We start from the raw sequence: 16,814 nt of genomic DNA, 5'->3' as shown, positions 1-16,814 counted from the left end.
TGAATCAGACCCATAGTTTGGACACCGCCAAAAATTAGATTTTCCTGGGTTGCCAAGTGAAAACTGCCAGTAAAGGGGGTGAAAATAGGGCCACAAACATGTTCTATATATTTTCTAACAGACCTGTTTTCTTCTCTGTAGGAGCTGTATGAAGCATTTTTGCTCAGTCACCACGAATCGAAGGAAAACAAAAAGGAAACCTCAATTCCCCACCTCGGTCCCTGCAGCGTGTCTTCTTTACGTGGCGTTCTGACTCAGAATCCCCGACTTGTGCAGGCAGTGATAGGCTTCCTACTGATGGATGATGCTCACTCCACAGCCCTTGAATATAACCACCACCTTCTTAAAATCACTGTGGACTTCCTCTTAGACTTGATCACATCACTCCCGACCAAGCAGCAGACTGAGGCACCAAGTGGCCATTTAGACTCGCAGACAGTGGGCCACATATACAGCATCCTAAGCACCATGTACTTTAACGTGGATCTTCAAGCCGCCGAGCTCCGACGTCTGTGTGAAGAGCTCTTTAAGGCGTGCTGGGAAAAGGGAAGCCTTTTAGAAGAGCAAGTACAGGCATGCTTGCTGAGGAAACAGAATTACGCTCTGCTTAGCTTGTATGGCGGCGTGACAAGCGAAAAGATAAAGGCGCGCATTATTGCTCAGAGGACCCCAGGAAAAGGTAAGGACGCCAATACCTGCTTTGTCTGTGGACTTGGGGGGAGATGTATCTGGCCTCCTAAATCGTGGACAAAGTTGCCCTTAGCAACCAATGAGCTTCAAGTATATTATTTATTAAGTACATTCTATAAAATGATAGGTAAAGGGTGATTAGGAAACTTCTCCACTCTTTAGAAAGCTTGGTACATCTCCCCTATGGTCACTTCGGGGGGTATATTTACTAAAGTGAGAGTTTTTAGAAGTGGAGATGTTGCCCATACTTGGGAACCCTGCAGGAGTCAATTTTGCTAGTTTAGTACTTTGTCCCCCAATATTTTTTTCACCCCCAAAATGAAAGTACTTTTTTTGGGATGACCAGAGGTTTTTTGACACCCAATACCTTAGGGGAACATTACAAGGGGTGCAGGCTACTTTTTATTACTTTATACCCCAAAACCCCAATTCTGCACTTTTATTCACCATATGTTACATGGTGAAAACTTATTCTAATTTTTTAACAAAGACTTTTCGCCGGTGAAAAATTGAATATGGGGATAAGTGAAACAGGCGAAATTGACGTCTTCGGCGATAAATTATCGCCGATAACAGACTTTTCGCCTCAAATTGAATATGGTCCTTAGTCTTCATTCTATCACCTGTCACAACCCGTGCAGTTCCTCTTTCCTGCCTGGGGTGTCACTCTCTGTTCTGATGCTTCTAGCACCAGAGCAGGGTTACTTTTATTTGTTGGGAGCCAATTAACCTACCAGTATATTTTTGGATTGATGAAGGAAATTGGAGTACCTGGAGTAAACCCACGCAAGCACGGGGAGAATATGCAAACTGCACACAGTTAGGGCCGTGGTAGGAATCAAATCCCAAACCTGCTGTGAGGTAGTATTGCTAACCGTTACACCCTCCTTGCTTCCCCATATTTGGTATAGTATAGGTCCTTTCCTACGGGTCTCATCTTGTGCTGTAAATGGTTAGAGATAAAGTGCTGTAGCTATATATCAATGTGACATTTTATTCTCTGTATTCTTTATTGTTTTAGGAACCACTCAGGAACTGACAGATACAGAGAGAGCAATTGTTGCCTTATTCTGTGACCCAGGGCATTCCAGGCCATGGAAGATGATCTACTTCTACTGCCTCTCCTCCGGCAAACACTTTCTGGAGCAGGTTCTGGTCAGTTGTGTAATACTTTTATCTTACTCACTTATCACATACATTGTTATTCTGCGATCAGCTCTCCAAAGTTCCCAGTTTCCATATATCTGTCAGTGGTCAATGGAATAATCCACCCCCTACTATAAACTGTTAGGATATTAGAAGTCATTGAGGACTTTTGTGACTTATAAAAGCCTGAGACTTGAGGCCAGTTACTTTTATACAGGTCACATATAAAGCCGAGGTGGTCTCCCCAATAATATCCAGAGTCTGGCTTTTCAGATTTTACTGTTGCGGACTCAGCTTTATTTGCACCTTATTGTCTGCTGATTTAAATATAACCCTAACGTTTTAGGTATCAGAGTTTGCAGAAAAACCTTCATTGCCGTTTGTTTATGGGATCTAAGAAAAATAATCCTATTTGTGCTTTTCATAAAACATTAAAAGGCATTGTTATAGAGTTGAAGAACCTGCAAAGATGTGTTTTTCTAATATGACAAAGTTAAATCATGTGTCCTTTGGTTTCAGAGGAAACCAAACTGCGGGACATAGCATCAAGTATCAATGCTGATATTGCTAGACTGTCCAGAACAACCACCGTTCTATTGGAAGATGCAAAAGCATGCAGTGAGGGACAGAAAGATTTGAAATAAAGTTACACCATGTAACTACAGGAGCAGACCATCACCATGGCAATGGTTCCCAAACTGTGTGTTGTGGCACCGTGTCGTGCCATGGGGCACTTGTAGGGGTGCCACAGGTTGGTGGTCTAGTACCAAATCAAATAATTTATGGTCCATGTGATAAATATATGTGACAAGCAGAAGCGAATATCTGTCCCCCACCACATCATGCTGTGGGCAACATCTCCACTTCAGTAAATATACCCCCTAAGTGTCAAAGGTAAGAGAAATGTGACACCCTGGACTTAGCAATACATATTTATTTTTGTAGAACTAAAAGAGCATAGGAAGTCAGAATAATTGTTTGAGGGTAAAATTAAATAGAGAGCTGCCACTAAAGTTCCTATTGATAGATGGGTTAAACGGTGCAGTGAAAAAGCCAATAAAATTAGGAAACTTGAGATGCCAGAGGGTATTAAGGCTCATTCAACTAGAGAAATTGTAGCATCCTGGATAGAGACGGCATCTACCTTTTATTATAGTTGAATTATGTAAAGCAGGAGGGCAGTTCTCTGTACAATCTTTTCTAAACATTACCATGTAAACATTCAGACTTCGGCATATACAAAGCTTGGTAAGAGTACTGTAGTAGTATTTAAATAAAATAAATGTAGAGAATGATTTGGAAATCCCACTGTCTGAAACAGTGATGTTAATTTTTGGAGACTTCAATGGTGGGGGAAGGGAGATTATAAAAAAATAATGTGCCTTTTAGTAGATTCCCATTAATTTGCAGTGAAAAAAAAAAGAATGGTTCATGGGATTGTCATATGTATGGAATTATATTTTTATTTTTTTTATTTGATGAGGTTGGCAAAAATGGAGAAATGGAAAATTGCATTTAGTAGATTAAATTGATTGCAAGTCAAAGTGCATACCAAGTTTGGGCAGGTGGAATCAGCGAGGTTCATTAGTTTTTGGTATGAGGACCAAGCTAGGGCAGTCTCGCTACCACCACCAGCAGAATTATTGCATGTAAAGGAGACTGCTCACTTATGTGGCACTGACTATGAAGAGTGAATGGGTCTGCACCCACCTATAAATACAAAATGTTGTGTGAAGTACAGCACTGATCAGTCTGTACCTTTTAAAAACCAACTAGCAAGGAAAAATATGTATATATAAAAAAAACTGTTGGCATTGAATATGTGGGTAAATAAAAAAAATGTTAATCTTTGTTAAATTCTCCTAAAAATTAACATATAGCACCTGATTCAATTAGCCTCAAAGCAGTGTCCGAGGCTATTCAGTTGCAGGCCTCAGGCTGCATTTAGCGCAGGTTTCTGTTCTCCTCCTGAGACACGAACAGAAATCAGCGTTAAGTAGGGGTTTCTGCCCTTTTTGTGGCTACTGCGAACGTGTTACCCCATAACTCTGGATTCTACTTCCAGAATTTATGGTTAATGCGTGTTAGCTGCGCAAGGTAAAGGGGCTTCTAATTGAATAGCTCCGGGGCATAAGTCAGTTGATGCAACCCTTTTCCTCGAGCGGTAAGGTATCGACGCTAATTGAATCCGGCCCATAAACAGCGGTGGGTTCCGGCCACAGATTTGGTTCAGTGATTATCTGAATAAATAATTTGCTTAAGATCCCAAAGGATATTTAAAATGTAGGTAAACTGAAGACTTTTGCTGAACATGTTGTCCCCCTGGTGAGAAATACAGTATTATCTTATTAGTTTGTCTTTATGCCTTGATGTTGGTAATTAGAGGTGCAGTATGCATTCTAACTCATTTCTGTTTCAGCTGACAGCCTTGACCCTTCTGAAAAGAGAAGATTTCTCCAGCCTAAGTTCACTGCTATCCAACACGTTTAAACCCTTGAGACGTCTCCTTGCTCTGCTGGGATGGACCCACCTCCAGACTATAGAGTCTGCCAAATCACTTTTGCACATTTTGCACAAAAATCAAGTATGTTTACTAAACTGAAAAGAAATATATGTAGAAGGAAATGTCAAGTTAACGTGCAGTAGTTTTTCTTTTGTATCTTAATGAAAATAGGCATCAAAATACTGGTAAAATCAGCACATTTGGCTCTGTGCGTTCTATAGAATGGCTTTGTAATGCGTTTAACACCTGGGGGTAAATTTACTAAAGGTCAATTTTAATTGATTAAAAAATCATTCTGAATCGACCAACTTCGCACATTTGCGAACACTTAAAAATCTATATTAAAAAATTGTTAGTAATACCCCTTTTACACCGGAGCTAAAACCCGGGTTTTTGAAGGGTTAACCCGGGCAGCTCCCTGGTGTAAAAGGGGAGAGGGTTGAATCGCCGGGTCGAGTGACCCGGCAATCCAACCCAGGTAACTAGCAGGGTTTAACACGGGCGTAGCCCGTGAAACCCTGCTATGGGAACAGCGTACTCCGGGTCACGAAGACCTGGAGTGCGCTGCTAGCCGGCCGATTGGCCCGGCTTCAGTGGCGCTTGGAGATGACGTCATCTCCAAGCGTCCACTTTCACTCCGCAAAAGCCGGGTCTATGCAGACCCGACTGCGGCGTGAGCGGCGCTGACTCGGGAATATCCCGAGTCAGCGCCGGCAAAATTCCGGGTCTGATCCGGATAGGAACTTTGTTCCAACTCCGGGTCAGACCCGGAATTTAGGTGTAAAAGGGTATTAATGTGCGAGTTAGCCTCTGAAATATTACATTGATGTTGATTGATTTTTAATCCGTTAAAATCCACCTTAAGTAATTTTACCCCCTAGAGATGATTGTTCATTTTATTGTGCTATGGTCTAATCAACATTTTTGTGGTTTACTTTGCCTTGTGAGTTTTTCCAATTTGCTACTGTAATTTATGTCCGCTGCCTCTGGAGCCTCAGTGTTTCAGTACTGAACTTCCGTCTTTCCTCCCAAAAACATGAATTATCCAGCATAGTGTACGTTTTTCATTGATATCCGTAAAAAATGGCAATATGGGTTAGAAGTCTGCAAATTGCCGTGTCCCTATTATCTGCCGGTGTAATTGCATTGCACAGTGAAATGGTTAATAAGTGTAATTATTCTGAAAGTTTACCCATTTAAAAATAGAACATTCTGTCAAAATTGTGGTTGGTTTGTGTGGTTGGATTTGTTTATACATTTTATATTGAATATGCAAGTCTTTTTTACGCTAATTGTTGATTAGAAAAAAAAATTGGGTAAAAGTGTTGTTAATAGAATAATGGTAAATTACAAAATCGGCACCTTTTTTTTTTAATAATAATACATAGACATAGCCAATGAGTTTTATTCGAGGTGTGTTTGCTTATTGAAAACTTTTCCCAATACCCCGTCGTGATTATTTGAAAATTGTCACTTTTAAAACAAAATATTGTCTGAAAAAATACTCTATTATTATTTTATTATTATTATTATTTTATTATTTATTATTATTATATACCAAGGTTATGTCTACAGGTGTTTTTTAATTATTTAATGGATGAAGAATCTCACGGTGGTCAATATTTTCACCCTTGCTGTATCCTCCAGGCCCTTGCGTCCGGCATGTTATTACAGTGAAGTAGCCTTTAGGCCAATTGTCGTGCTTCCAGCGGGTATAATATGCTAAGCTTGAGTGACGTGTCCCTTTTACTAGTTCTGAGTAGATCTTTTCTTGTTTAGCACAAATAGAATAGCTCTGTTTTGCATATCCTGCTCAGGCGGAAATTGTTTAGTAAATCTCAGCAAGTATCCAACAACCTTTAGGAAGAGTTTATCTTTGCACTGTATGGATAGTTATTGCTTTTAACCTTCGCTGATCAAGTTGCAAGGCTGCTTCCAATCTCATTTGTAAATGTGCAGACACGTAAGGTTTGTAGAATAATTTGTGCCAATTTGCTTTTGCTGTTACTGTATTAGTAGATATGAGGTCACAGTGTACGCGTGGAGGATTGTGACATGGTAAATTGTTGACACATGGAAAATGTCGACGTTAAACATGATGACATAGATATGTCGTCATTGTCATAATGTCGACACTTCCAGGAGGCTTAGGGTTGCCGTTGGGCTCAGAATCATAATCGAACTATGATGTCGACATAATATCCGTGTTGACATCATAAACACGTTGACATGTTCAATGTCGACATTACGGCTATATAATGTTGTGACAGTCAAACATCTATACCGAGCCCGTTTAATATAAAATAAGGAAGATTAAACCCTTCTTCTAATTGGGATATGCTGTTCCTTTAACCCCTAGTATATGCTTTTTATTCAGGTTCTTTAGCGGTTTCTTGGTAACAATCAAATGTATGTATGTTTATACAGATGTGTCCTTAGATATCTTTGCCGCAGTCACGCCAAAAAGCCCCTCATGGTCCGCCAGGTCCTGTGAGACTCTGCTAGTGCCGGGCGTCTTTTTTTAATGTTTGTTTTTGCCAAAAATGTGTCTAAATCACAATACGATGTGACAAGGATGCACCAGCAGACTGCACTAATTAATATGATATGCGATACCTGTATATCTGTGTGATTGAACCTCTGATTCTGTACAGGAAGTGCTACAATGTAGCAGCCGCAGCTTTTTTCATTCCAAGTTCCAATTGTGCTTCAGATACAGACTCCGGTACACACAGATATACAGGTGTCACATATCACATTACTCAGCACAGTCTCCTATATACAGACTCAGGAGCACACAGATATACAGGTGTCACATATCACATTACTCAGCACAGTCTCCTATATACAGACTCAGGATCACACAGATATACAGGTGTCACATATCACATTACTCAGCACAGTCTCCTATATACAGACTCAGGAGCACACAGATATACAGGTGTCACATATCACATTACTCAGCACAGTCTCCTATATACAGACTCAGGTGCACACAGATATACAGGTGTCACATATCACATTACTCAGCACAGTCTCCTATATACAGACTCAGGAGCACACAGATATACAGGTGTCACATATCACATTACTCAGCACAGTCTCCTATATACAGACTCAGGTGCACACAGATATACAGGTGTCACATATCACATTACTCAGCACAGTCTCCTATATACAGACTCAGGAGCACACATATATACAGGTGTCACATATCACATTACTCAGCACAGTCTCCTATATACAGACTCAGGTGCACACAGATATACAGGTGTCACATATCACATTACTCAGCACAGTCTCCTATATACAGACTCAGGAGCACACAGATATACAGGTGTCACATATCACATTACTCAGCACAGTCTCCTATATACAGACTCAGGAGCACACAGATATACAGGTGTCACATATCACATTACTCAGCACAGTCTCCTATATACAGACTCAGGTGCACACAGATATACAGGTGTCACATATCACATTACTCAGCACAGTCTCCTATATACAGACTCAGGAGCACACAGATATACAGGTGTCACATATCACATTACTCTGCACAGTCTCCTATATACAGACTCAGGTGCACACAGATATACAGGTGTCACATATCACATTACTCAGCACAGTCTCCTATATACAGACTCAGGAGCACACAGATATACAGGTGTCACATATCACATTACTCAGCACAGTCTCCTATATACAGACTCAGGTGCACACAGATATACAAGTGTCACATATCACAATACTCAGCACAGTCTCCTATATACAGACTCAGGTGCACACAGATATACAGGTGTCACATATCACATTACTCAGCGCAGTCTCCTATATACAGACTCAGGAGCACACAGATATACAGGTGTCACATATCACATTACTCAGCGCAGTCTCCTATATACAGACTCAGGTGCACACAGATATACAGGTGTCACATATCACATTACTCAGCACAGTCTCCTATATACAGACTCAGGAGCACACAGATATACAGGTGTCACATATCACATTACTCTGCACAGTCTCCTATATACAGACTCAGGTGCACACAGATATACAGGTGTCACATATCACATTACTCAGCACAGTCTCCTATATACAGACTCAGGAGCACACAGATATACAGGTGTCACATATCACATTACTCTGCACAGTCTCCTATATACAGACTCAGGAGCACACAGATATACAGGTGTCACATATCACATTACTCTGCACAGTCTCCTATATACAGACTCAGGAGCACACAGATATACAGGTGTCACATATCACATTACTCTGCACAGTCTCCTATATACAGACTCAGGTGCACACAGATATACAGGTGTCACATATCATGTTAATCAGCACAGTCTGCTGGTGCTTCCTAGTCACACCTAATTGCAAATTAGATGCCATTTCTGCAAAAAAAAGACGCCCGGCGCTAGCAGTATAGCACGGGACCTGGTGGCTCACTCACATCAGGCAAGTCGCGCTACATGGTGTATTGAGGCTGGATGTATGAGGACACATCTGTAAGACAACACTCCAGCTGTTTGCTGCTATATTCTATGAAGCTAACGATAACCATATCATCTGTACATTGAGACGTTACTGTTTGTGATTTTATTTTGTGATGGAGGAGATACACAGGTGGAGCTAATTATTTTACTTGTGATTCTGTGAGGAGACCTGGAAAACATGCACTGTTTGGGGTCCTGAGGACCGAGTTTGAGAACCTGTGATATATTACAAGGAATGTGCATGTTACATTGCGATTGGACTGTTCTAATCTATGTTGGGTTGGGATTATTTGCATATTAGGAAATGGTGCTGCAATTTAATGCAGTTTTCACCAATTATTCTTGCTCACCTTTTGGGCCTCGTCATATAAATATGGTGGTATCCGAGCCCCAATGGCATGAGTTGCCATAATGTCATCTGAAATAGCCAGGTGGCCATGTATGTAGGTCTCCTCGGTTTATTCTAATATGACCTCCTATGATATAACTACCACCGAAGAGCTGGTCCGGTTAATCATCTGATTGTATTTGGTGTTCTGTATAAGCTCATCAGTGTGGCGGCGGCTGTTCTCTCCTTTAGATGGCGCTACTAATTACAGAGTTGTGGACTACACACATCAATGTAAGGCAGGGTTTATGCTGCATTGATCTAATCACAGGTTATATGATCATCCTCAGATCTTACTGCCACTTGCCTTGGGACGGTTATTGGCAGATTTCTATTATAACCTCTTAATGGTTAACAAAGGTCACAGGTTAATATACATCCCACCAGTGTCCTAGTTTTTGTCATACACTCTTGCAGTCCATGTGATATCATATTGATTTAAATGTAATTAATGTAATATTCAAGGAGCTCTTGGTGCCAAATGTATTATCTCACTGTATTCAATGTCTCCATTCCCCATAGAAAATAACTTGGTGCTACGATTAGCTCACACTTTCCTCATTTAATATTTGACATGTTAATTTTCATTTAAAAAGGAATTTTTTTCCAGTTTATTGGGCAAAATATAGCTAACAAGTTCAAAGGCAGCATCCATACTATTGTCCGCTTATAGCATTGTCCTAGTCTTATTTGAGAATAAAAATTTCCACATGAACACTTATACTCTTGTTTGCTACAAATACATCAGGCAGCTATTGAGGCTATTCCTCGTTCTGCCAATACCTGGGTCGGGGCATCGGTTAAAGCCAGCCCGTTGGACAATGCCACCTCAGACCCGAAAATGATCGGAGTCACAGAGTCGGGAATTTTAACATGCTGTGTTTTGCCGATGCCCCTACAGATAGCTAATTGTAGATGTCCACTAATCTGCATTTTATAATCCGCAGTCAGCAGAACGGGGAATCTCCTCGTAGATGTATTGCCTACAGAAGAGTGTCTGATGGATAATAGTATGTAAACGCCATTTGATAAAAATAAATAAACAAATAAAATCGCAGTATACTGAGTTTTCTGTTGTTCATTTACACATTCTCCTTGTGGCGTTTTTAGCTATTGCTGTATATTTTATATCTATTTTAGCTAATTGGCTCAAATTGACCTCTGATCAGGCTTTTGGCATATTTTCATGTTCTGTTTTTCTCGTCTCGGTTTCTGACGTGGGAAGTAAACAAACCATCTTTGCTATCGGGATGGTATAGCCGCCTCAAAAAAAGAGCTGTTTTTTTTTTTTTAGATTGACTAAGCTCCAAATAACATCCCCTATTGTATTACATTGGAATGTTTTGATAAGGTCAAAGATCCAATTTATTGCAACTAATATTTTTTTTTTAATGTATTTTGCAGGATCTATGCAATGATTCAGTATTAAAACAATTCTGTGATGGACTTCTGTTTCAAGTAGAAGCTTTAGAATGGTGCATAGAACACAGCAGGTATGCGTCCAAATGTATTTCACTTCATTTATATTCTGTTATGTCTTCATATTTCCTTTTATAAAATGTACTCTGAGGGGTATATTTACTAAAGTGAGCATTTTTAGAAGTGGAGACTTTACCCTTAACAATCAGATTCTACCTAACATTTAACTAGCACCTTCAAAAAGATAATAGTTAGAATCTGGTTGCTATGGGCAACATCTCCACTTCTAAAATCTCTCGCTTTTAGTAAATTTACCCCTTAGAGCAGAGGTTACCAAACGCAGTCCTCAAGGCTCCCCAACAGTTCCAGTTTTAGAGAGATCCTTGGTTGAGCACAGGTGATTATTTCAAACTGACTGAGGTTCTAATTAAGTTGTCTTTGGTCAAGCATGGATATCCTTCAAACCTGGACTGTAAAGGGGTCTATCCATTAGTAGATAAATTTGAACGATGAACGATTTATCGTTCAGTCGTTCAATTTATATGCTAATGGATCGGCTCTGAACGATGAAAATGTGCACTCCCGCGGCCGATAAATTTTGTCTTTTGTCTCTGCAACATGTTGGTCAATTATCGCTTATCGTTGACAGATATTAGAAGTATCTGTCAGTTTATAAGCGGTGAACGATATTTCTACTTCAGGGTCCATAGGGGGTCCACAGGGTTGACCTTGGGGTATAGCTGGATCTGGATCCACGGGCACCACGCAGTTAAAGCTTTGCTGCTCCCAGGATGCACTTGGGTCTGTCCTCCTCTATACCCCGGCCACAGGCACCTCAGTTTTAGTTGGTGCCGTGCCGGAGTCGGGTCACCCTGTCGCAGTGGGGCTGCTGGAGCAGCCCCTAAGCTTTATTTTAAAATAGAAAATTTTTAATTTTTTTATTTTTTTCTACTTTTTTACACTATTAGAGCGGCAGCATCAGACTGTCCTTTAGGACGTCCACGCTGCCGCTCCTTCTCCCCGCTGGCGCCGCGACGCCAGTACAGCTCTGGGGATCGCGGCGGGACCCCAGAGCCTGTACTAGCCGGGCTCTGGGGACTCCCTTGACTGCTGCCGGACGCGACGGGTATCCGGTAAGCCGGGGGTCGCCGCGTGCGGCGGCCCGCGGATACTTTGTATGCAGTCAGAAGCCTCCAGTCTCTGGGGACAGACCGGAGGCGCTAGCGGCGGGCTCCCCCTCTATTGAGGAATACCCCGCGTGTCCGCTAGACCACCAGGGTAACAGGCTGGTAGCGGGACCGGCAACCCGGGGGTTAATTGCTAGCCAGGGGAGGCAGCCTTCCCTGTCTAGCGGCTCCTCCCCTCAGCTCTGCGCGCCTTTCAACTAGCAGTCTGGCGTCGCTGAGCTACTCTTATCTTACGGCCACTCCTCCTCTGAGGTCTCCGGCGGCCATCTTTACTGGCAGGCATCGCAGACTCCCAGGCGGTATCAAGTGGACCGGTCCCCCTGTGTACCTCTCCCCTGCTAAAGGACAGTGTACACAGCGCTATAGCCCTCCCAGACACTGAATCTGGGCGGTTGATTGTAGCGGAAGGTGCAGTGAGTACTAACTTTTCTGCATTGTATGTGACTATTGCTAGTGCTGCCTGTCTGTGACTTATTCTCCTTACTGTCAGCTTATAACTATCCCTTTCCTTCTCCTACAGCCCGGCAGGTGTGTGGGGGAAGGGCGTTTTTCTGAGACCCTCACTTATATAAATCACGTATTTGTGGGGTCAGTCACATACTGTTGTGTGCTACACAGTACCATATCTGGGCTGTTGTGTCGCATACTGGTGAGTGCGCGGGTGTTAAAACCGTAATTGCTCGGGTGATACGTATTTCTTGTGTATTTACAGTATCATGGCTGATGAGGAGACTGAGCGCTCTGTGGCTCCTGTGCTATTTTCCTGCATACGCTGTGCTGCTGGAGTCTATAAGGAGGACTTATCTCAGGATGGTCTGTGCGGGCGGTGCCAGCTGGTACCGGGCCCCTCCAATCCCCCTGTGTCACAGGACCCTCCTTGGGCGATGTTTTCACAGGTGCTGGCGTCTATTGCGGACCGGTTATCGGTCCCATCAGCGGTCCCTTCTAGGGCGTTGCCTCAGCCCACCATCCCCCATTCCCCGTGTGTTCCGCAAATATTGCGGTCTCCCCCTGGGGCCCAGACTGTGGGTCCTTACTCGGGACTGCCTGTGTATGTGCAGTCTTCCCCAGTGACGCGTCAGTCTGTAGTGCCTTTGCAGAGTTTTGCTCCGACGGCTCCTCCGCCTTGGGTGGATGTTCTCTCCAGCTCCGTACAGAGTCTGGCGGCTTCATCCTCGGCGTTTCAGTCGATGTTGCAAAGTGATGTGCCACCAAGGGCGTCTAAACGTCCGGTTGTGAGTTCACTAGCTGCGCAGTTGTCGGACTCGGAAGTGTCCTCAGATGATGGAGAAATCCATGAGGACTCTGACTCTGATGCCATGGGGCAGGAGGTGGAAGCTAAGTACTCCATTAATGTTCCAGCCTTAGTTAGGGCGGTGCGGGCTATCCTACATGTTGAGGATGATGCGCCGGCTCCTAGGTCGAAGTTTCCTAATTTTAAAAAGGCCAAGGTGACTTCAACTGTGTTCCCCCTGTCTGATCAATTAACGGATCATATGGCGGCGGCCTGGAAATTACCCAGTAAAAGGTTCCATCCACAGAAGAGGTTGGCGGCGAACTATCCTTTTCCTGAAGCTCATTGCAGGAAATGGGAGACTCCGCCGGCGGTGGATTCCCACGTTACCCGCTTGATCAAAAGCGCGACGCTGCCATTGCCGTCTATCTCCTTTTTGAAGGATCCCACGGACAGGAAGGTGGAGACTTGTTTAAAGTCCATTTATTCTCTTTCCGGGGCGGTGGCTCGCCCGTCCATGGCTATCTCCTGGGTGGCTAAAGCCATTGAGGCCTGGGCCAATGCCTTGGAGGATACCTTTCCTGATGAGGCTCCGGATATCCAGAGAGCGTTAGTGGGACAGATGCGGGATGCATCTTCCTATATCGGGGAAGCGTCTTTGGATGTCAGCCTGCTCACTTCTGGGGTGTCGGCTGCAGCGGTGTCTGCTCGGCGCTCCATGTGGCTGAGGTCCTGGAGGGCTGATGCAGATTCAAAAAAGGGTCTGGAGGCCTTGCCTTTTAATGGTGATTTACTATTTGGTCCGGATTTGGACAAAATAGTGGATACTTTGGCTAAGTCCAAGTCGGCTTTCCTCCCTTCGGCCTCTGCGCCGGCTAAAGTGAGGAGCTCTGCCTTTCGGTCCTTTCGGATTCAGGGTAAGGCCAAGGGCCAGTCCTTCCCGAGACATTCGGCGACCAAGGCCGCACCCAAGCCCAAGAAGCAGGCATGGAGTGCTCGGCGCCCTTCTTCCAAGCAGGAGGATAAGCCTGCTGCCTGATGGGACGGGCCTCTCTCTGGGGGACCCCAGAGTGGGAGGCCGACTTCTCCAATTCGCCCAGTGTTGGCACAATACTACCACGGATGCCTGGGTTCGAGAAGTAGTCTCTCAGGGGTACGCCCTGTCTTTTCGGTTCAGGCCGCCCCACCAGTTTTTCTGCACGAGTCCTTCTCTGGACAAGACCAAAGCTGGTCAGATTCAGGTAGCTATAGAATCCTTGCTACAAGCAGGGGTCATTGTTCCCGTTCCGCAGTCTCAGCGCGGGACGGGGTACTATTCTACTCTGTTTCTGGTACAGAAACCCAATGGTTCTCATCGCCCTATCCTGAATTTGAAGTCTCTGAACAGATACCTTAGGGTTCCCAAGTTCAGGATGGAAACGTTACGTTCCATCATTCTGGCGATGGAACCCGGGGATTATATGGTCTCCCTCGATATCCAGGACGCCTATCTCCATGTGCCCATAGCACCGGCACATCAGCGGTATCTGAGGTTTGCTATCCTGAACCATCACTACCAATTTCGGGCGTTGCCTTTCGGCCTTTCCACGGCTCCGAGGGTGTCAGGGTCTACGTCTGTTGCCGTACCTGGACGATCTTCTGCTGCTGGCGAGCACCCCGGAGGTGCTTCTTCGACATCTCCACCTGACCATTGCTTGTCTTCAAGCACACGGGTGGTTGATAAATTGGAAGAAGTCCTCCCTGATTCCATCACAGCGGATGGTTCATTTGGGAGCCCTGCTGGATTCTCGTCAGCAACGGATTTTCCTGACTCCGGAGAATGTCTCCTCCCTGCAGCTGCGGATACACAGTTGCCTGAGCAGTTGCCGCCTGTCGGTCCATTCGGCTATGAGAGTTCTGGGGTCCATGGTGTCGACATTCGACATGGTGGAATTTGCCCAGTTCCATTCCCGGCCCCTGCAGGGGCTGATTCTATCGGAATGGAACGGGTTACCTCACCGGATCCACTCTCAGATGCTGGTGTTGTCCCCGGTGGTTCGGCAGCTTCAGACAGCGCATCTGGTCGAGGGGCGCCCCTTTTGGATCCCGGACTGGGTCCTGCTCACGACGGATGCCAGTCTCCGGGGTTGGGGTGCAGTGACCGGCTCATTATCGCTTCAGGGTCGTTGGTCCGCGGAAGAAGCACTTCTCCCTATCAACATCCTGGAACTGCGGGCGGTATACAGTGCCCTGCAGTCGTCCGGCCCCGCTCTTCACGGAAGGGCGGTTCAGGTGCAGTCCGACAACGCCACCACGGTGGCGTACATCAACCACCAAGGAGAGACTCGCAGTCGGGCAGCAATGTCAGAGATGTCTCGCATTCTTGCTTGGGCGGAGTGTCACATTCCAGCGATCTCGGTAGTCTTCATTCCCGGAGTCCTCAATTGGGAGGCTGACTTCCTCAGCCGTCACGACGTGCATCCCGGGGAATGGTCGCTTCACCCAGAGGTGTTTCAGCTACTCGTGGACAGGTGGGGGCTGCCGGAGCTGGACTTGATGCCTCCCGTCACAATCACAAGTTGCCCGTTTACGGGTCAAGGACAAGAGACGCAGGCGCCTGTCTGGTAGACGCACTGTCGGTGAAATGGACGTTTCACCTGGCGTATCTGTTTCCTCCGATATCCCTGCTTCCTCGGGTTCTGCGGAAATTCAAGCAGGACGGCGGCACGCTCGTGCTTATAGCTCCGGCGTGGCCCAGACATCCTTGGTACTCCGATCTGAGGTGCCTCTCCATCGACGCTCCGTACCTTCTCCCTCAGCGTCGGGACCTGTTGTCTCAAGGGCCCTGCCTTTACCCGGATCTGGGTCGGCTGTCTTTGACGGCGTGGCTCTCGAGACAGCCGTCTTGAGGTCTAGGGGTTTCTCCAGTTCGGTCATTGGTACCATGCTTAGGGCACGCAAGCCTGCTTCCGCGCGGATTTACCACAGGGTGTGGCGCACTTATTTTCAGTGGTGTGAATCCAGAAACTATGACCCTCAGGTGTTCCGGGTTTCCAGAATCTTGGAGTTTCTTCAATCGGGTTTGGACCTCGGCTTACGCCTGGCCTCTCTGAAGGTTCACGTGTCTGCTTTGTCCATGTGGTTTCAGCGACTGATTGCTACACTGCCAGATGTTCACACCTTTTTCCAAGTTGTTCTCAGGATCCAGCCTCCCTTCGTGCCTCCGGTGGCTCCTTGGGACTTGGCGGTGGTACTGCGGGTCTTGCAGGGTCCTCCTTTTGAGCCGCTTGAGTCGGTGGAGCTCAAGTGGCTGACGTTTAAGACCATTTTTCTCCTGGCAATTGCTTCTGCCAGGAGGGTGTCTGAATTGGGGGCGCTTTCCTGTCGCCCTCCTTTTCTGATTTTTCACCAGGACAAGGCGGTGCTCCGCACGCGTCCTGAGTTTTTGCCCAAAGTGGTCTCAAAGTTCCACATTAATCAGGAACTTGTTGTGCCAGCTTTTCAGTCACCTGATCTTTCAGCTGGTGAGGCTTCCTTAGATGTAGTCCGGGCACTTAGAATCTATGTGGACCGGACTGCTTCGGTTAGGAAGTCGGATTCTTTGTTTGTCCTCTTCGGTTTTCACAAGAGGGGTTGGCCTGCCAACAAGCAAACGTTAGCCCGTTGGCTTCGTTCCGTTATTTGTGAGGCTTATGCACAGGAGGGTTTACCTGTGCCAGCCTCTGTTAAGGCTCATTCCACTCGTTCTGTGGTTCCCTCTTGG

General features: G+C 45.2%; 1 protein-coding gene across 1 annotated transcript in view; it reads left to right on the top strand.

Moving 5' to 3' along the window:
• ZFYVE26 (zinc finger FYVE-type containing 26) overlaps nucleotides 1-16,814 on the top strand; it is a 111,897-nt gene that overhangs the window by 12,823 nt on the left and 82,260 nt on the right. Inside the window, exons 4-7 of the mRNA XM_088465338.1 lie at nucleotides 142-679; nucleotides 1,712-1,845; nucleotides 4,256-4,420; nucleotides 10,637-10,725. Coding sequence (XP_088321464.1) covers nucleotides 142-679; nucleotides 1,712-1,845; nucleotides 4,256-4,420; nucleotides 10,637-10,725 — 926 coding nt within the window. The remainder of the gene's footprint in view (nucleotides 1-141; nucleotides 680-1,711; nucleotides 1,846-4,255; nucleotides 4,421-10,636; nucleotides 10,726-16,814) is intronic.

This window comes from Taudactylus pleione, unplaced genomic scaffold (assembly GCF_031769625.1).
Source record: "Taudactylus pleione unplaced genomic scaffold, aTauple2 ptg001956l, whole genome shotgun sequence".
Classification (NCBI taxonomy): domain Eukaryota; kingdom Metazoa; phylum Chordata; class Amphibia; order Anura; family Myobatrachidae; genus Taudactylus; species Taudactylus pleione.
This window is presented reverse-complemented; position numbering and strand designations above follow the sequence as displayed.